The sequence below is a fragment of the Balaenoptera ricei genome, chromosome 7, assembly GCF_028023285.1.
Source record: "Balaenoptera ricei isolate mBalRic1 chromosome 7, mBalRic1.hap2, whole genome shotgun sequence".
Taxonomy (NCBI): Eukaryota; Metazoa; Chordata; class Mammalia; order Artiodactyla; family Balaenopteridae; genus Balaenoptera; species Balaenoptera ricei.
Window position 1 is genome coordinate 93,425,539 of NC_082645.1, and position 21,680 is coordinate 93,447,218.

Genomic DNA, 21,680 nt, shown 5'->3' on the forward strand with positions numbered 1-21,680 from the left:
AGCAATCTGTGCTTTGGAAAGATTAATTGGCAAGAAAACACTGGGAGGGGAGAGAACCAGTTGATAAGTTACTGCCCTGGCCTGAGCTTGGGTAGGCAGTGGGCTTGGGAGCAGGTAGGGGGAAAAAGAAGGCAATACTGGGAGATAAAGTGCAAACGATTTGGTAGGCGATTCATGGGGAGAGCATGGCAAGGGGATTGTCAAAGAGGCCCATGACATTTTGAGCCTGTGACCGTTATATAAGAAATCTATCAGTCAGAAGGGGCGGGTGGTTTAAATGAGAAAATGCTGTTTGAAGCATTAAATTAAAAAAAAATAGTTCAAAAAATTTGAACTGGCAGATCAATTGACGCCTAAAACTCAGCCGGTTGAGAATAATTCCCCTTTATTGTACAAATCAATTTGAATTCAATCTTCTGTTACTTGTGACTGAAAGCATCTGATATATTTATACTGAATGTTGGTCGGTGAGAGTTCTAGTACTTTTACTTAAACCTACCCATTAAGAGGCTGAGGTCTCATTACAAACTATTAGGTGGTACGAAATAATCAACATGCATTTCAGTAGAAGACACTTACTACTTTATAAAGAAGTGAGGAAGAGGAGACATAGTTGGTTGCCCTTGTTTCTTGGTAGCACAGTGGTTCTCAACCAGGGGAGATGTTTGTCCCAACAGGGGACATTTGTAATTTGGGACATGTTTGGTTGCCACAAAAGGGTGAGTGGGGGTAGCTACTGGCACCTAATGGATGGAGGCCAGGGATGTTGCTAAACATCCCTCAATGCACAGGACAGCCTCCCACAACAAAGGATTATCTGGCCCCAAATGTCAATAGTGCCACTGTTGAGAAACCCTGCAACAGCACAAAGACAAGAGGGCAAGATAAAAGGTCCGTGTACTGACCCTACTTAGTCACTTTTCTCTGCAAGCGATGGATATACCATCTATTATGAGGAGGAAAAGCCCTTTCACCAGCTCTGCTTTCTTATCTAAAGAAAATGATTCATGCTGCTAGGTTAGTTTAGACAAAAGAGGTGCCTCCAAAGAGAGGCCTTGTCCACACTGCACCATCATCTACTAGACTACCTGCGAGTAACATCTGCTCCAAGCCTGGGGCTCTTCTCTTCATAAATTAATCCTTCTGGTGAAACACTTGCTACCAATAACCCTTACTTGAAAAACAATGGCAGAAACAGAAGGGGCCAAACTAAGCTGATTATTTTAGACATGCAGGCTGCCGGTGGTGGAATAATGCTCCTGTGTCACAGCTTACACACCCTCCCCTTCAGTTCTATCTTAAACATGGAAGTACCAGGATTCCATCTGGCACCCCTGCAACCCTAGACAGAAAAGGGAGGTCAACCTCACCACCCTCAACATTAACAAAGCGAATGTTGGGCTGAGCAACTTGGAACTTACATGTTGAAAGCTTTGGAGGAAGACATCTTAAGTAAACTGTCTTACTGGAATGTTCCTCTGAACCATATTAGAGCCTGAGGCAAAAGGAAAAATCCATCATACTGATCCTATCTCTATTAAAGATTTTTTACTTGTTCATCATGGATTTTTTGGGGATTAATTTTGATTTTTAAATAATATTACATTAAAATAATATTTATCTTGGTTACTGAGGGTTTAGTTTTGTTTCTGGTTTTTTTTTTTTTGGCATTCCCTTAAATTCTGTGCCCCAAACGAGCGCCTCACTCCCCTCACCCTAATCTCAGCCCTGCTCTGAACCCTTTTTCCTCACATAGGATCCATCGTGTTTCCCAATTATGTTCTTTCTACAGTGATTTCCCTTGGTATTTAACATTATATTAAACCACCACTAACTCTTTTCGTGATTCCCCAGTTGCACCTCTATTATGATTGCTTTGAAAGGTCAATAACCTCTTATTGGCTTGGAAGTTCAGATTATCTTTTTGATTTACTTGAAAAGCACCTGCCTTTCCTTTCTGTTCTGGACCTTATGTTTCCTTCCAGTGTGTATACAGACAGCTCCACGTACATCAGCCTCGTCTGGCCTGTAGCTTCTGTCACACACACTGTCTCACCAGGGTCCCCTCTGACTTCTCTTCCACGTTACTCTCCATTCTCAATGCTTGTTTGTCTCTCCTTATTTTGTGAGAGTCTCATCTCTTTGAACTTTACAGTATCTTTAAAACACAACCTTTCCTCTTCTTTGCTGAAACCTCCGAAGAAACCCTGACAGCATCTCTTAGAGTAATTTCTACTTGAGCTATTTTAGTAATGACAACAATTTGATAAAATTAAAGTCAGGAGAGTGGATCCGAATAGTACTAGGAACGGCCTCAAAGTAAAAAAAAAAAATCACTTTCATCAGCTTCCTTTAAGTCCGCGCTGAATTCCGGCATTTTCACCCCACAACAAATCCTTTATGTTCTAGAAGATTTAGGCACTGCCTTGGTCTACTTTCTTTACCTACTCTTCCCCTTATGCCTTCTTTGGCCTGCTTTCCAACTTTTCCTGTCTCTCTAAAAACACAGGTTTGCAACCGCCACCAAGGCTGATCTTTTAACCATATGTTTCATACTTGAAGAAGACAGGTTGCTTGTGTCAGGATATTTAGAGCTGGTAGGCAAGACACAAAGAAACACCTACAACTCAGAAGCAACCACAGACAGTACATAAATGAATGAGTGCGGCTGTGTGCCAATAAAACTTTTATTTATGGACACTGGAAAAAAAAAAAAAAAGCACACAACACCTTCAAGTAGGAAACGTCTGTTCCCTGGTCTTCATGTGCCATTTGAGCGGAACTTCCTAGAGTAATATTCCCAGCTTCTTTCCCCATTGCTTATCCAGCGCTCCTCACAGATAAAAAAATGAGGTATCTGACCAGGGAGTTTAGAAGAAGGACCTTGGCACGTCAGCTGGCCTGCAGGGAGCAGTTTTTCTGTCTGCTATGGCAAGAGGACATGGCCTTAGGGACTCCAGTTGTGACCACATGAATAAGTCTATCTAATTTAAGGGTCCATTATATAATATTACATGTGATCTATGAGCGATGCATGCGATATCTTGATCCCCATCCTCCTGACCCCTAGAAGCAGAATGAAGAAGCATGATTTATTAACCCTGTAAAGCCTCTATACGGATGACGGCTCAGACAGGCAGGATCCAATGATGGGAGTGGGCAGGAAAGAGGGAGGTAATCAGGAAACCAGAGCATGCCTGTTGGTGGGTGAAGATCATTAAGAAGAGGGTCATACAGGACAGCTGGGCTCAAGGGGTAGCCAGGAAATCCCCCACATTATTGGACACCTTTTACTCAGTTAAAATTCTTCATCCTAACAGGAGATGAGAAATATCATTTTCCTAAAGGTTTCCCATCCATTTTTAGGTCACAACAAGACCTCTCTTCATCCAAGAGAGAACCTCCCCCCCCCCCACATGTTTTCTGGGGGGTAAAATGCAGTGATATATAATATTTGGCACTTTGGGTGCAACTGACATTTTGTAACATTTGAATTGTACATAGTCAAGACAGTTTCATCGTCCCTCAAGTTGTAGTGTCAAAGATGCTGACCTGCAAGGCTGTGAAAAGGCTAGCTTGAGGCTGTAAAATAAATCAGTAGCAGGGCTGTAAACAGAAGACCAGGCTCTTGTGCTCCTAATTTATTACTTATCCTACTGAGTCTGGATGCTTCCCAGCCACCAAATCATGTGTCTATTATTTTGTCTGGTCTCTAAAACTCTGGGGGTTGAGAAGAACATCTTTATTGGTAAAGGAAGAAAGAGACCAAGGCTTTCAAACTAAGTCTATCCTCTGTGTCAGAGGTATGGGCCTGGTGATTTAAGGGGGAAAGTGACTTTTAGCAAAGCTTTTGGTTCAGCCCCACATGATTTATTTACATTACTGAAAAAAATATGGACAAGACACAACCTTTGGTATACCAGGACAGACCTGGTTAGAATGATGATGACTATAGTTGATAATACTGTACTGTATACTTGAAAGTTGCTAAAAGAGTAGATGTTAAAAGTTCTCACTACACTACCAAAAAAAAAAAAAAGAAAGAAAAAAGTAACTGTGAGGTGATGGATAGGTTAACTAACCTTTTTGTGGCAATCATTTCACAATATACACATATATCAGATCATCACATTGTACACCTTAACATTACACAATGTTACCTGTGAATTATATCTCAATAAAGCTGGATTTAAAAAAGAATGTGATTTTTTACTCTTTGGAAACTGATACAAGCCTACATGTCTTTGGTTTTGGAACCCTAGCTCCCATGTCTAGAAGTTGTGTATAGCATAAACTAGATTATTTTCAGTTAAAGGTAATACATAAAATTAATTTTGTTGATCATTTTTATTTATAGCCATTTAAAAAGGAAACACTCTACTTTAAACCAAGATATGAGAGTGGTACCTGGGTGAGAGAGCAGGAATCACAAAGTCACTGGACATGTCCATCACCCCACCACCCTGAGCTGGGGCTCTGGGAGGGCTGTAGCCAGGCTGGGCAGCCCAAGGCCAGCCAGTTTCTTATCTGCTTCTGAAGCTGATCAGTTCCAGAGAGATCCAGGAAGATACCACCAGAAATCTCCCCTCCCCTGGCAGATGCAGTCAGTGCTGGAAGGCACCCACTAGTAGCTCACCAGAAATGAGGGAACAGGGTCAGTAGGCCATACCTTCCTCACTCTCTGAGGGGCAACCACAATGTCACATCCTCTTTTCATCCAAGTTCTATTTTTGCTGTGGAAATGGCCCACTCAATATCCTGAGCTGTTGTATCATAAAAAATTATCTGGTCTTTCTTCCTAGTTCCTGGCAGGGAGCTTCTAAAACCCTTGGAATTTCCTCAGTGACACAGGTATCTTTATTATTCACGAGACCCTTGGATCACAGTTGAGTTAATGCTAATGAAGTAAGTCCTGGTGGACCATGAAATAGCTTCAGGATGGGGGGTGGTCACCAGAATGATCAACCACAGGATTAGAGACTTGGGACTATGAGCCTGCCTGACCTCTGGGGGAGGGAATGGGAGCTGGAGATTGAGTTCAATTCCAAAGTCAATGATTCAATCAATCGTGCCTATATAATGAAACCCCAATAAAAACTCTGGACACTGAAGCTCTGTGGAACATCCTGGTTGATGAACACATTGGTGTGCTGAGGGGTAGATGAACCCTGATTCCACGGGGAGAGGGCACGGAAGTTCTGTGTTTGGAGCCCTCCCAGACCTTGCCCTCCGAGTCTCTTCATTTGGCTGTTCCTTATTTGTATCCTTTCTAACAAAGCTGTAATAATACAGTCATTCCTTAGTATCCATGAGGTGTTGCTTCCAGGATCCCCCTGTGGATAACAAAATCCACAAATGTTCAAGTCCCTTATATAAAAGGGTGTAGTATTTGCATATAACCTACACGCTGCCTCCCATATACTTTAAATCATCTCTAGATTACTTACAATCTCTAATAGAATGTAAATGCTATGCAAATAGTTGCTGATGCCCAGAAAATTCAAGTTTTGCTTTCTGAAACTCTTCTGGAGGTATTAGATCAGCATGATAGCAGAGGGAACTAAAAAGGTCCTAAGTTAGTCTGAAGGGTTGGTTGGAGAGGGTGTTCTTGAGAAAGGAATATTTAAGTAGTGACCTGAAGAATGCATTGGGGGTAGTGGTGAGGGTGGCAAGATTCCAGGGAGAGGCAACTGCACATGGAGAGGCTCTGAGGCAAGTGGGAAGGAAGTGGTACATTTGAGGAACAGAGTGAAGTCAGTGTGGCTGGAACTCAGTGTGGGAGAGAGTGATAAGAGGGCAAGAGTTGAAGGTTAGGAGGTGGGCAGAGGCCAAATCATGGGGGGTGGGGGGTTCATTGTAAAAATGCTGGTCTTCATGTCAAAAGAAGCGGGAAGCCACTGAAAAATGGTAAAGAAAGGTCTACCAGGGTCAATCTGAATTTTAATAAGGTCATACTCACTGTAGTTAAGACAAAATTTAGAAAAGGTTAGAATGGAAGCAGGAAGCCTGGTTAGGAGGCCACTGTAGTCATCTATGTGAATGATGACCAGGCTGGGAGCAAAGAAGGTGAGGGAGGTAAAAGCTATTTTCAAAATTCAAATACTAAATATGCTTATCAAGTATAAAATAAAAACATATCATTAGGATGTCTTAAAAAAAGAAGCCAAAATGTGGGTCAAGGACTTGAGCTAATCACTTCCTTCATTTGTATTCACCACTGGGTAGAACCCTAAGAGAACATCATTGTAGTTTCCAGAATATAATGAGGCTATGGAACCCTAGGGCTTATCAGCAGGTTGATACTAAATGGTTAAAATGTTCAATATATGTAGAAGAAACAGTTAAAGGAAATGAGTTTATATAACCTAGAGAAAACTGAAATATGACTTGATCCATTCACTAAGAACATTCTATGGGCTAGGCTGGTGGTTTCTCAAACTGTGTATGTGTGCAAATCAACTGGAAAGTTTGTGAAATCTCTAGGCCTGATCCTAGAGATCCTGACTTCAACAGGTCTAGGAAAGGGTCCAACCAAGGCTCCCCACATCAAGCTCATGATTCACGATGCACATGGTGCTCCAACCACAGTCTGAGAGGTGCTGGGGTCCTGCCCTCAAAAAAGTGAGACACAAGTCATAGGCCCATGGGTCCAAGACAGTGGAGGTGGGTGTAGTCAAGCAGGAGGAATGCTCAATTTTACCTGGGGAATTAGAGTGGGGTTTGGGAAGAGTGGTCAAGGAAGGCTTGGAAATAAGTCTTTAAGGGTATAAAGGATTTTTCACACCTACAAGTCTTCAACAAAGCACAGTACAAAAGTGTACCCAAACACTGGCTGTCACCCCTGATCTCAGGGCACAATGCTTTGCAGGCCTGCTCCACTTTTCATCTGAAACATGTAAAGGAGTTTCATGTTGTTTTTTATTAATATAATTTAATTAAAACATTTTCTATATTAGCGTATTTCAAGGTATAAAATCTTGTCTACAGTCATATTTTCTTCTGCTAAAATGAACTTTAGTTTATCTCCATGCCTCAATTTCTGGGACTGTATGTGGTCCATGTCTGTTGAATGAATGAATGAATGACTAGATGAAAATATTAACGCAAGAAATAAGTTGGTATTAGGATATTACCAGATTTCCTTATCTAGGGATGTATTTTTAAAATGGCAAGTTTTTCACTTAAGTATGTTTCTACTTTTAGGCAGTATAATGGATTTTAGAAAACCTCTCCAGTAGTTCTTACTCTTAGGACTTCATGAAAAGCTTAGTTTTTCAAGGAACTTAGCTAGAAATTAAGAGAACCTACCCCAGTCTGTCCTAAAACCACACCAAGACCAATTTCCCTCCTAATGAAAGGTCAGTAAATAGAAACTTTTAACTCAACATAGAGTCCAATAGTATATTAACACTTACTTTAGAAGTTTAGCCGGAAATGAACACATGATGAGAACAATGTTAACCATAAAGGAAGCTACAAAAAGGGACAAGAACTTTCCAGACCAAAGTATAGCAACAAAGACTAGGAGAAATGAACAGCTTTAAAAAAAAAAAAAAAAAAAAAAAAAGATAGCACAGCTATGGCCTATGAAGTTCAGGAAGGTCTATCAAAAGATCCCTATCTTCTGAAATTCAAAATGATTTTATTCTTCTGAAACATATCAAAGACCAACATGTGACTTCTATGATGAGAATACCAGGAATAAATCAAAAAAGCAAATTTATATCCTATAAAATCAAACGGCCTACTTATATAAAGTGATCAAATCTCTCTGAATTTTAGGATGTGAAATAGTTCAAAACCCAAATTATATAACATTTTTCTTCTTCCGTAGTCATGGTACTATTTCAGTGTGTATTCACATTCTTCATATACATTTATTTTTATTTAAAATGAATTTCCTGGACCTAGAAACTTAGACTGCAAAAAAGTAATTTATCCAATGCCAAACATCAGAGTCAATAAAAAAAAAAATTCTCATCTCCTGTCCTCTTAGTCAAGTGATATTTCTAATGTTTTAAATTGTCTTACCCACAGGAAAAAGGTATTACTTATTAAATGAGATTTAAATGGAGGACCACATTAATCTAATTTCCCCTAATCTTCTATAGACATTCAAAGAATCACAGAATGAGAAATAAAAAAGGGACCATACAGAGCAAAACCATCCCCTCTAAAATATCCCAGACAGATGGAAGTGTTGGAAGGAAACTCAAAGACCTTCATGTGCTATAGTTACTTATTTAATTGGCTTCCAATTTTCAAGTTCTGTGAGGACACATAGTGAGATTATCTTGTTCACTAAACATCAAGCATAGTGCTTAGAACATAGTAGAACTTCAATAAATATTTGCAGAAGGGCGGAATTAATAAATTTCTTCATCCTGCAGAGGAGAACACGTAGCTCAGACAAGTTAGGTGACTGGCCTTGAGGTTCTTCTGGTCTCATTGGCCAGGGCTCTTGTCACTCTACTCATTTTCACCCATGGCTATCAAACCCTCTTCAATAAGGGAAAATCCATTCTACTCTGGGCATTTCTGTTACTTTGATCCAGTGGAATTACCCAAAGTAAGCCTATTTTCTCTTCTAAATGGCAGCCTTCAAATAATGTGGAGATGACTTGTGTCCTCCCTATTCCAGGTGACATTTGTGTGGCATGGTTTTTAGTCCTGTCACTATCCTCTCAGGTGTCAATAGATGTGGTTGTTCGTTCTTCCAGAGCAGCATCCATAACTGAAATCTCCAGGTGTGGTCTGGCCACAGTGAGGACGTGTTCTCTTCTTTCTGGACCTGCTTTGTGAACGCATTTGGTGTAGCCACAACAGCACAAATGCTGGCTTCCCCACGGCTTCATCTGCATGCCCACATGAGCATGAGACCAGGAGAACCTACCTTCTATATTTGCCTTTAACTTTCTGAATATAAGTATAGTCCTATCTATTAATCCCTACTAAATTTCACCTTGTTTGGTCCATTCCTCTAGCTTGTTTCAGAATCTCGATTCTCTCATTCAACATACTAGCTGTCCAACCTAGTTTTGAGATAGCTGCAAATTTGTTAAGTATGCCTATGATATCTTTATCCAGGTAATTATTATCTTATGTGGGCAAATAATAAAAATAGCTAATCCTTATATAGCACTTACCATGTGCCAGGCCCTGTTCCAAGCCCTTTTAACCCATTTCATTCTTACTACAAACTTCTGGGGTAGATGTGATTATTTTCTCACATCTGAGATTTTTAAATGGAGGTACAGAGAGGTTAAGTAACTTACCCAGAGTCACAGAGTTAGTGAGTAGCAGATCTAGAAACTTAGCCAGTCTGATTCCAGAGTCCTCGCTCTAATTACTAAAGTACGCTGCTTCTCATTGTTATCATGACCTTTACTGACAACATTCTAGGCTGAAAGGAATCCATTAGTCAATAATCCTTGGGTAAAGCTGCCAATCATTCACCATTCACAAAATGACGTAACTAAAATCTCTGATAACCCAAGTTTCTCTGTCTTGAGGGTTTTGCCAAATGCTTTTCTGAACACTAAGCATGGATCTGACTTAACTGCCTAGTAATCCCTCATTTTTCCTTTGTGCATTTTCAACCAGACTATAAAGTCCTGGGGGTCCAGGCCACACCTATGCTTGTCTTATATCTCCCATCGCACCTACTACCTAATGAGCACATAACAGAAATTCAAGTTTTATCTTTGACAGATGGTATTAAAAGCTGAGGCGATGTTCCCCTGAGATTAATTCTGCAGGAAGTAGGAGGATTAAGTTTAAAATGCGGAAGTGAGGAGAGACACCCTCAAAGCACTTGAGCTTTCAAGTTCTCTACAACAGGGATTCTCTGACATGAACTCAGACATGGATGTATGGGTCTCCAAACCAGTGGCCATGATGCTTGACCCCTTTGTCTCTCAGTACCCCCCATACCCTTTTTTGGGGGTAGTTATTCTAGATGTCTTTGACGAGCACAGCCTGCACCTCACTCCCACTTAGATATCCTGAGGTGCCTGGTAGACCATGTGTGTGGTGTACATGAAGGGTTTAATAAATGCTTGTTGAAATAAACCCTCCACTAAAACTCCACTTAAGGATTTTACTGTCAGCAACCCCTCCATGGTCATATTCAAGGTTGGGGAAATAAAACTTAGCCCTCCAGCATGCACAAAAAACTAACTAACTAGAGATTACTTCTCTGCGAGATAACAATCAAATACACTCAAAAACAAAATAACTTAGACAATACAAAGTGAGAAGGCAACAATGGACTAAACAATTCGCATTTATCCAAGCTATTTATATGTTTTGAGGGGCATAGCTGAGTCTTCCTTAATTGTTTTTTTCTCCTCCAATTGGCTACCTGCCTATTCCTTAAGTCAAATAAATCTTCACTGTATTACTGTCCCTAATAAGTGGGAGGCAAATTTGAAAATAGTCGTAAAGATAGGAATTGAAGATATCATGGAAAGTCAATGTCTTTTTATTTCTGTCTCTCATTTCCTTAGGAGATCTAAGGAAATCTACTAGAGGATACCCTAATTTTTCACACGGGAATCAAAACAGATTTTTGGCTATGCTAGAATTTGCTTTTTCAGGAGCATGAGTTATAAGTTGTATAACTTTCCTTCTTGGCACTTGAAAACCTACAGACCTTTCTTTACCTAGCTAGACTCACATGCATAATTAGTTCCCAAATTCAATTTCTCTTTTTCTTAAGAATTGCCATTCTGCATGGTTTACTCTGAGGCCAATAAGTAACTAACTATGCCCAACTCAGAAATATTGCTTACTTCCAGACTGGCAGCTATTTAATGAATAATTAACCACTCCATACTTTCTATCAGGGATGCTTATATTACCAGGGTAAAGGTATCCTTTATGTCTAAACGATGTCATAAAACAGGCCTTTGCCAGAAAGACGCCCTCATTTATCACATGAAATGCCATGTGGTATTAACAAGGTCGATACTGTTTGTTTAATATATTTTGCTTTCATAGGGGCTTGAAATGATTTGTTTTTGCAGCTGTAACAGAGTTAAATTAGGGATTTAGCTTCAGCTTAGCTAGTTGGGCATATATAACCAGGGGCTATTAATTATCTGCCTAGAGGCCTTTGGTCATCTTCCCACAATTTACAGCAATCTTGGGGTGCTGAGTTACACCACAAGCAGCCAGGTTCTATCTTAAAATAATCCATCTTGGCTTCTCAGGAACTGAGGGGAGATTAGATAATTCAAATTTTTATTTCTTATTCCACAACACCTCCAAAACACACACACATGTAAATGTTATTAGTGCACAGCTTCTTAGTTGAAAGACTAGCTTCAGACATCCGTTCCCACAAATGAGAAACTAAAAAAACAAAAACAAGAACACTTTTCTGACCTTAAAGCACCAATAATCAGCCCCCTTCCCCTCTTCTCTCTTCTCACACTGCTGTTCTGCCTTCAATGGACCAGGGAGAGAGGAGGAAATTTGCTCCAAAGATAAATTTGTCAAAAGCCTGCACTACGATCCTCATTCCTCACTACCTGCTTGTGAATGTCGGCTGGGAGCAACTGCTGAGAAGCTTGGGGTGCAGGGGTGGCGGGAAGCAAGGGGAGAGAAGAAGGGGAGAGAAGGGGCGGGGCAAAGAAAAACTGGAGTGCAATGCAAGCAAAAAGGAAATCTCACACACACTCACACTCAGACACACACACACACTCACACTCAGACACACACACACACTCACACTCACTCACTCAGACACACAAAGAGGGGGAAAAAAGGCTCCCCCCACCTCAGGTCCTAACAACATACTTCTTTATCAGAGGTTCATTGTCAATCAATTAGCCGAGGCAGCAGGGGTCTGTGAGGTGGGGGGCACCCGTGGAAACAATGGGCAGTCCTGTTGTATTACTATTTAATCACTTTTGCTAAATAAATAGAGCAGCCCCAAGGTGCTGTCATGTCAAGGGAATTTATAACAAAAAAAACTTCATTTTTCATTGGTCATTCCTTTTCTCCCTTCAGGACAAGAGAGGGTTATTACTGTAGCCTTAAGTTCCATCTTTGTGTTTCTTGCCTTTGATTCCCACTCGGACCCTGCCACTTTCTGGCACTAATTTGTCAGGCTGAACAAAGAGAGGATTTGTACCTCCTGTAAGGTCTCAATTAGGAATGGCTTCTGCTGTATTATGTGCCATTCAAAGAGGACACAATGCCGGTAATTACAGGAATTTGCACTAAATGGCTGAAGAATTCACAGCAAAACTCCCCCCCCCCCCACCTCGGGCTTACCCCTCCCAAGGGCTGGGGGTAAAAAAAGGAAAGCAAAATGCTCTGAATGCCAGAGAGATGTAATTACCAACAGCAGTCCCAAGAGGTTAAACAGCAGCCAAAGGAGTAAAACCATAAAAACTGACAGTGTGAAATGGTGGAGGGGATCCCCTCAGCTCACTGTTTTCTTGCTGTCTCTTCCGTTAACATTTCAATTTCAGTTCAGAATCAGGAACACTGCCCCACAGTGGGCTGTCCGATTTCACCTTCAGATTACAAAGCAGTAAGACACTTCAAGACCGGAGCTTTGCATGTCTTGCAGCATCTATAAAAAAGGTCCTGGGCCCTTTTATCATAATACTCAATTGCTAGGTTTCCTTTTGTTGGGAAATTAGAGGAAAAAATCTGTATGTATTAGTGCCAAGAAAACCATGCATCTATTGAGGGGAAATAGATATGTACACATGTCTAATTCCAGAAGAAAACCGGGCTACTGCCTTATAATTGAATTTATACAGCATTCTGTGAACAACCTCATTTAGAACCACTTACAAGTACATACCCCATAAATATTTTAATAAGCTGCACAGTCATTTGTTTTAGCATTAATATTTTAACGCTACAGATGCCCCATTGCTAAACATAATTTTGAATCCCAACCAGTGACTTCATTAAAGAAGCATTCCTCATTTTCTGCTACCGATGTGTTTCTGTAAAGCTGTACTAAAGCACCAGCAAATTAATTGTTCTTAAACACCACTTTCCTCACATGCTCCTCTGCTCAGGAACGTTCTGGGACTTCAGGGTCAAACATGAAGTTCAACCTTATCAAACTGCCCTTTTTTTTGTAGGTCAAAAATGACTGTCTGCAATTTCACAGAGTTCCACATGGCACTACCTCTGACAGCTCTCTAATCTGACCTGTGGGCCTAACTTCCGCAGCCCTGCTCACAGTTGCCATTTGGCATTGGTGATGTGAGTATCTGATTAATGTCTGTTTTCCCCAGGGGACTGCAAGTTCCATGAAGGCAGGGACAGGGACCACGTTTGCTTTCTCGCAGCACTGACTCGTCCAGGTGCACCTGAGTTTGGGGCATGTGGTCAGAAACTCGGCCCACAATAAACGGTAGAATGAATGGAAGAACTTAATTTTCAAAGGCATGTTCTCAGGAATAAGGAGCAGCAAATATAAAGGCCCTGGAGGCATGAATGACCAAGGTACGTTCCATAACAGCCAGAAGACCACTGTAGCTGGGTTTCCTAATACAGGGCAGCCATGGATCTGGAGAGGAAGCCATGGAACAAACCACACATAATCAAATACAACTATAAAAAGTTCAAGCACGTGTTAAGAAATACACAGTTATGCACAAGCATGTATTTTTAAAACCGTAACCTCAGGCATTTGGGGATGGTCAGAGTCCATTTTCTCTGCAAGGGCTCTTTAAGTTTCAGAAAAGGATATAGAAAATTCTTCACCTACAGAAAGAATTTAGTGAAGTGAGGCCAACTGCACTATTTTGTAGATTTAAAAGCCAACATTTGTGGCTCCCCCAAATAGCAACTGAATGACATCATGATAAAGAGCTGCTCAGTGCAATCTTCCACTTTTAAAGTTTATTCATCAAAAATATTTAAAGGGGGAGGGACTAAGTGGACATAAATACTTGTAGTCTAAAGAGGCTCACTTAAACCATGAAATGCTGTGAATTAGCTTCTCCCTAAAATGATAAAGCCAAGATTCAACTAAAAACGATTTACTGGACTTTTTGACAGTTTGGGAGGTAAACATGCTATACAATCAGATTTTTCACTGAATGTGTGTTTTTATGAGGATGAAAAGTTAGGGGATACAAGTACTAAATGAATAAACAGCTGGTTTAGATTACCTGTGTTTGTGAGAAACATAAATCAATTTTTAAAGTTCCATCTGCTATAATAATCTTTGATATAATAAACAGCCTCCCAGATAATTTAGAAAACATTCAGAGGTTTGCTTACCAAGTTTTGATATTTTTCTTTTGAGACTCTGCCCCCTACAGGAGATGAAGTATTCCTACCTGAGGTAGGAAACCGGTATTCCTGGCGCGCTTACCCATAACCCACGTGTACCATAAAGCAACGGAGCGTAGCAGTTTCTGATGGAAGAGGGGGCACTGAAGTGAAATTAAAAGTTTCTACTTGAGAATCAGCCACACTGTACAAATTAGGACTGACTTCTCCCCATGCCGAACGAGAAACCTACCTGTGCCCCATTAGAACTCCAAACCAAAGCATGAAGGTAAAAGCCGCGCAGCAAAGGAGTTTTAGGCTACATTACCCCTGTCTCCTGGGTTCCCCATTACCACCCATCCCCAACCTCTTCTCCAGCCAGCTATTCAGTGAGCACCTGATTCACACAGCAAAGGGCAGCATTCTAAAACATGGACCCTAAAGCAGCTGCCCCAAGTTCTATCCCAGCCCATTATGTGATCCTTTTCCTACTCTTTTCCACTTAGCTTCCTTCTCCCTGTCTCTCCTACTCATCTTCCTATGCCTTTTTCCTGTTTTCATTTCTACTGCTAGATGTGGTGGACCTGTTGAATGGTACCCTCTACCTGCATCTCTCCTTCCTCTGAGTGTTAGAAATGCTACTCAGGTGGTACAGAATGTGGGCAGGGCACACTCCATCAGGAAGCAAACTTAGGAGAGGAAGGTGAAGTAGGAGCCCACAAAGGGACCATCTTTTCTAACACCTGAGGCTTTTCTTGCCTCTTTTACTAGGAAGTTTCCCGATTCATACTCTGGTCTCTACCTTGAAAATTAAGCTGAGCTGTTCTCCCTGATTCCAATAAGAAAGCAGATTTGTTGCCGCTCTCAGCAGTCTGAAGCCACAGGAGTGTACCATAATTCCAGCGTGTCCACAGAGTAAGCACTCATAAATGATTGTTGAATGGCTGAACTTTGAAATATAATATATGCACTAGTATAATAAGACACTGAAATGTCAATAATTTCTAAAAACTGTGCTAAAGCCAGCATCTCCTTAGTTCAAAAGCATTTTCCAAAAGTAGCTGGCTGACTTAACACAAGGTCACTCATGCCTGCACACATACGGCCCTCACTAGTACGGCTTCTTTATCGGCTCGGGGTTGCCGGTCTCTCCCATCCCACCCTGCAAGTGTCTGCTTCCCAGTTACCGAGGCCCTCCAGACAAGGCAGGGATGATTTACTTAATCTCCCCTTTGGGTAAATTATTTTTCACTAGTAAAGACGATCATCATAACTAACTTAAATTCAAAGTTTCACTGTGCCACCACTATTTGGCTTTTCAATGCAGGAACAAGCACGAAATTGAAAATTTGGTCTTGACTGGTGGCGCGTTTCCTGTTCATTTCTAAACAACATACTTAAATCTGATACACTTGAATTGAAATTTTCCAAATCAGGCTTCCAATTAAAGCTACCTTCATGGTAAATTTCTTGTGACAAACTGTGGGGTTTACTGAAATAACTTGATTTCATTTACAGGAGATATATAGACTTGGTTTAGTGCGGGTTGTCTTCTTTCTGGTTTACTGTCTGGGGGAAGGTGAGAGGAATGGTGAGTAGGGGAGAGAAGCAGTAACAGGGTTTTAAGAACTAACAGATGACTGCCTTGGCCTCCACCTTGTGTCTCACCCTCCACAGCAGTTCCAGTAGCCTCAGGCTTCCCCAGGATGAGGCACCGGCCCATCGTGACTCAGAGGTCATCTGCTGAATCATCTTAGCCCTGCTCTGAGACACCTCCAGGTTTTCTGTCAAGGCTGACTTTCTGGATTCTACCTTAACAGGGTTTGACAAGGTCATGATCAAGGACAGTTACTGACTACAGACATTTTCCTCGCCTAAGGAGTGCTAGTAGTCAGCTTTGGGCTTGAATGTCTCTTAGGAGACAATCTGTGACATCCACGTTCCCAGTGACCTTTATTTAAGAAGGCAGAGGAAATGTCATCACAGCAGACTCAGGAAGCCTAAATTCTAGCCTGGTATGCTTCAGCCAAGTCATTCTGATTCAGTGGGTAGATCAGAGCTGCTTCTACTTACTTCACCAGCATGGCATGAAGACGGACAGATGGTTTAATATAGCAAACTCCTTAAAGGAGAGATGCCTTTTAAACAAGAGGTAGCTAGCTAGGACTGGTCTCTTGTAGGGATTTTTGAAGGGAATTCCAATTGTGGGATTCAGGATTGTTCTTTAATGAGCTTTAGGCTGAAAATTTGTTTCATACCTGCACATTTGAAACTCTGAGCAGTGAGTCCTCGTTCCAAAGACAAAGTCGTCAGGATGCTGAGGAAGCTGGTGGTCACAGACTGGCGTTTGTTCTTCCTGAGTTCATGCCCACCCATCTGATCCTTGGCTTTGGTCCTCAGCGTGACCTGCAGGTTTTGTTCTGAACTCCTTGCCGCATTGGCAGCTGTTTTCAGAGCCTCCATCCACTCCTGGGCCCTCTGCCGGGTCTCAGCACGGAGGCGGAGGACATCTTGGGGGAAAATGACTTGAAAGCAAGAGTCACAGTCATCCAGGGTGTCCATCTGGACGGCCAGACACACATCCACATTGTAGCTCAGCAGGGGATCCTCGTCCAGCTTGCTGGGCTGAAAAGCCATCAGGTAGGCCCTGCTCAGGACAAACGTAAATGCCTTCCAGTTGTTTTGGATGGTCAGCCTGTACAGCGTCCCCGATTTGAGGATGTTTTGGTACTCTTTGGGGCTATCCAAGACAGGGGATGGCACGAGCAGCTCGCTGGACTTCTTCTGCAAGCAACGATTCTGTGCACAGTCGACATGATGACCGAGCCCCGGTGAGTCAGCCAGCTCCCCTGGCCGTCCCCCGTAAGCAGGCGCGGCGGCGTGCACACCTTCCCAAAGCTTCTGCCCCCAGTCCAAAGCCTCCCATGGCGACTCTGCCTTCAGCTGCAGCTGAGTGTTGTCATACAGAACAGTATCCACCAGCCTGGCCTCGAGGTTGCCCAGAACAGATATGCTCTGGAAGTGTGACAGCTGGTACGTGGCGTAGAGGTTTTGATTCCCACTGCTGTCGAGGCTGTAGAAGTATAAGCTGTAGGGGGACAGTTCTGCATAACAGCTTTGCCAGTAACTGTCATGGTCCTTCCGAATCTCCAGGTAACCCTTTTTCAGAATGTTTGGGAATGCCTGCTTGTGTTCTAGAAAGAAAGGAAAAAAAATAAAAAGAAGCAACATATTAATCCATTAATTTGAATGAACTGAATGAGATGAAAAGGTGGGTGCCAGAAACCAAACAGATCAGGGGTTGACATGCTTCTGGCTCAAGAGTAAGTACTGGGGAGGGGGGGTGTTGGGGGTTCATGGTCAACGTGACATGCAGAAGTCTGTTCGGAAAACAGAAACACCGAATGACTGGGACCATGCCATGTGGGCCCATGAAACAACTGCGCTTTGCCAGGATTTCTTGTTTTTTAGATAACGTTCTACAGAGTACCAAATACGAGAGACAGAATGTTCCTCCTGCCACCTGACCTAACTCCCTGCTAATACTCATCTTTCTTTAGGTAGGTAAAGCCAGGAAGGGCCAATGGAAAGACCAGAGCATGAAGTGCACTGCACTTCTCACAAACTCCTGTTTCTCAGATGCCCCCATCAGTCTTCAAGGCCAGGCCATGAGCCTTCTGGCTCATAACCAGTTCTCCAGCCGTGCCTCGACTACTCACTTCTTAGATCTCTGCTTGGATAGCAGTTCCTCTCACCTCTGAGCCGGCTTACGCTGTTCCCTCGGCTTGCAATGCCCCTTTCCCACCACTTCCACCAGCTGGGACACACTTACCCTTCACTCAGCCATCCTCTCTTCCAGAAAGGGAGTTTGTCCTGACTCTCCCAACCCCACTCCCTCGCCTGCACAGACACATCCCCGGGTCAGTATCAGGGATCCTTACTATATTATTCCTCTCTAATGGGCTCTCATCAGGCTGTATTATAATACAGTTTATAATTTTTAAATTATAAAAATAATTTACAATTTTTAAAGAAGTGTGTCTTCGCTACTGGTCTGTAAGCTCCACTGAGGACAGGGGCAAGGCCTGTCCTGTCATCCTTGTATCACAGCACATAGTGTAATGCCTGGTACACAGTAGGTACTTAGTAAGTACTTGTTGAATTAGAATAGAAATAAAGCTTCTACTATAATGTCCAGCATATAATAGGTATAATTCCCTTCCCTTCTCTTCCCCTGTGTTTCACAAGTTCATCTGGTCATGCCATCTTTAATCAATGATTAGCTGCAACAGATACAAATTTCATACTTTAATAAAAGGGGACTGTCACTTGGGAGATGTCCTGATACTTTCATCAGGCATGAAAATGAGGGAGCTCTCCTCCCTAGTAGAGCTTTTCATTTCTGAGATGTTTCTCAATCTTTTTGCTGACACACGTCGGAGACGGTCACAAACTAATTGAGTCACTCCCTGAAGAAGAGAAATCACATTCCCAAAGGGTATGATTTCTGATCTTGGCTGGAGAAAAAAAAAAAAAAAAGAGTAACACAGATCTAGATCTTAAAATAGCAAACCAAAAGAGAAAATGAGAGAAATGCGGCAGAGAAAAGCCAGTTTACCTGCTTTACATCTCTGCTCCTGACATTCATTAGTATTTCTGTGGTAATTCAAAAGCCATTAATTTCTTGCAACCCACACTAATCCCTTTGCAGAGAGAGATAATGGATGCCTATTCTCCGTTTTCTTTTCTGATAATGCAGTAAGAGAGGCAGTGCTGTTAGACACTGATGCCGCCTCTCCTCCTCTCATTTCCATCAGGTGCCGATGACAGTTCAACCTTTTCCATAATAAGACCCATAACCTCGCGTCCCTCCATCCCCATCCCTCCTGTGACCCAACAGCTCAGGCATGCATCCCCGAATAAAATAAAAACCATCTCTCTTGCTTTTAGCTAGGAATTTTCCTCTCCTTTTCTTTCCTCCCTGAGAGCTTTTTACAACAGCTTCCACGAATTAGAAATTCTAACTATAATTGGACCCAAGCCAGAAGCAAACCTCACTCCTTTCCGACTGTATAAGCTAGGGTGGCAGATGCCAGCTTGGGTGGACTGAATAGAAGTCTGACACGGAGTCTCAAAAGTTCCCCCACCTTCTTGCTGCAGAATAAGGTAAAGAACGCACTGTGTTTCAATATTTTCTCCCCACCTCGGCTCAGCCCTCTCTAAATAGGTATGTTAAACTGAGATAGAAAAGAGGGGTGTTAATCATAGGAAATGGCCCATCCTTATAGGCTGCAGTTTGTAGTGTAATTTCTTGAACAAGAAGAGAACAGATGTGATCAGGAAACTATTCTCAGCATGTATTCCTTTCTGGAGGGCCTGTTTATATCAAACCTTATTAATATGTTGTGTGTGAAGTATTAATTATCTGACTGTAGAGGGCTGGAGAACTACCATTTCTCTTTAATCTCTAGCTGCTACTTTCTACTGAATCTGAAGTTTATTTTGAATATTTTTGCTATTCACAAATCAGAAGTTATATACTTAAATCTAAGCTTTCATTCATTTACTATAGTTCAACTTTTGTTTCCCCGGACCATATCATTTCATCACATACATTCTTCTAAAGTGTTCCATTTCACGAATGAACAATATTATCTCTGTCTTAATTAATATCATAAATGGTTCAGGTAGAACAGCTGACAAAGATTATCGCTGTTTCCCCAGTGAAAATAGAGAAAGGTGATCAAAATGAATCACTGTGTCCGTAAATTTCACACTGAAACCATAAGAGAGTAATTCCCTTGTGAAAAAGAGCAAGCAAAAACAAAAACATAAACAAAAAGAACTTGAGAACCCTTTGCTCCCCCATTGCTTTCCACTGTGGCTAGTTACAAAGACCTGGGTCAGTTCCTCCTCAACAAAGACCCCTTTTCCCTCTCCTCCTGGTCCCACAGTACCCAGCGCAGTGGCTTAAGGACAAAAATTGCTACTGATTGAAGAGGAAGAGGGGATTTTTCCCCCTCATGAACCTGATTCATTTCTGTACTGCCAACCCACCGAAGAGTTCCTCTTTTGCCATTATTTCCTCTTTCTGTTTTCAAAAAAGTTCCCATTCTCAGGCCACCATCTTAATCAAGATCTTAAATGGGCTCCCATTTCAAGTCCTCCCCCCGCACCCCGCCATGTCACACTCAGTTACCGGGGTAACCTTTCTGGATCACTCATAACCTTTCCCATGCCCTCCTCATCAGCCCAAAGCCCTGCACAAGTTTCCTGGTGCTACACAATAAAGTCCAAACTCCTTAGACTGGCCTTAACACATTTTCTCATGGAAAATTTCAAACACAGTCAAAGGCATGGAGAAGAGTAAAATGGACACCTGTGGGCTCACCCCTTAGCTTAAAAGTCATCAGGTTTCCGCTATTCTTGTTTCCTCTCTCCCACTCCTCTCCAACTCTTGCTTTTTATTGTTTTTTGTTTGTTTGTTTGTTTGTTTTTGCTGGAATACTTGAAAGCAAACTGCAAACATTTTATCATTTCTATTGTAAATATTTCAGGCTGTATCTCTAACAGATAAGAATATATATATATACCAGTTTCACACCTAAAACATGAATAATTCCTTATCTAATACCCAGTCTGTATCTCATTTTCCCAGATTCTCTCAAAAAATTTCTTTATACAGATGGTTTGCTCGATTTAGGTCCACACCTTGATTTGGTTGGTAGGTCTTTTAAGCCTCTTTAAATCTATAACAATTCCCTCTTTCTCCTTTTTTTTTTTCATGCCATGTATTTATTGAAGAAATTCATTCCTTTGTCCTGTAGAATTTCTCACATTCTGGATTTGGCTGAGTGTATCCTCACTGTATCAGTCAAATGCTCCTGTTTCCCAGGTTTTCCATCAACTGCTATTTACTTATTTTACTATTATTTTTTTTTAATATTTATCTATTTATTTGGTTGCACCGAGTCTTAGTAGCGGCAGGCAGGCTCCTTAGTTGCAGCTCGCCAGCCCCTTAGTTGCAGCGTGCATGTGGGATCTAGTCCTCTGACCAGGGATCGAACCCGGGCCCCCTGCATTGGGAGCAGAGTCAACCACTGCGCCACCAGGGAAGTCCCTCATCTGCTATTTAGATCTCAAGATCCAGTTAGTTTTGTTGTGGTTTTTTTTTATGCAAGAATATGTTACAGGTGGTTGTCCTACTTGCAGGGATATGGAGATTGATTAGGAGGTTCAGAGGATGTTAGCCTGACCCCTCCGTGTTGAATTTCCCCAGGGACCTTTCACACTGCAGCCACTCTCTTCCACTCCCCACACTCCAGCCAGGGGACTTGCTGTGGCTTCCACTACTGGCCCCTCCCGACCTCAGGCATTTTCTCTCACTGTCCTCCCTGCCTAGATTTCCCTGCATCTCTGCTTGCCCA

At 42.0% G+C, this 21,680-nt stretch overlaps 1 protein-coding gene across 3 annotated transcripts in view; it reads right to left on the reverse strand.

The window, feature by feature from the left end:
* Positions 1-21,680, reverse strand: part of PLEKHM3 (pleckstrin homology domain containing M3) — a 190,039-nt gene that overhangs the window by 127,898 nt on the left and 40,461 nt on the right. For all 3 annotated transcript variants that reach the window (XM_059928564.1, XM_059928565.1, XM_059928566.1), the window contains exon 3: positions 16,512-17,447. In XM_059928564.1, the coding sequence (XP_059784547.1) occupies positions 16,512-17,447 (936 nt within the window). The remainder of the gene's footprint in view (positions 1-16,511; positions 17,448-21,680) is intronic.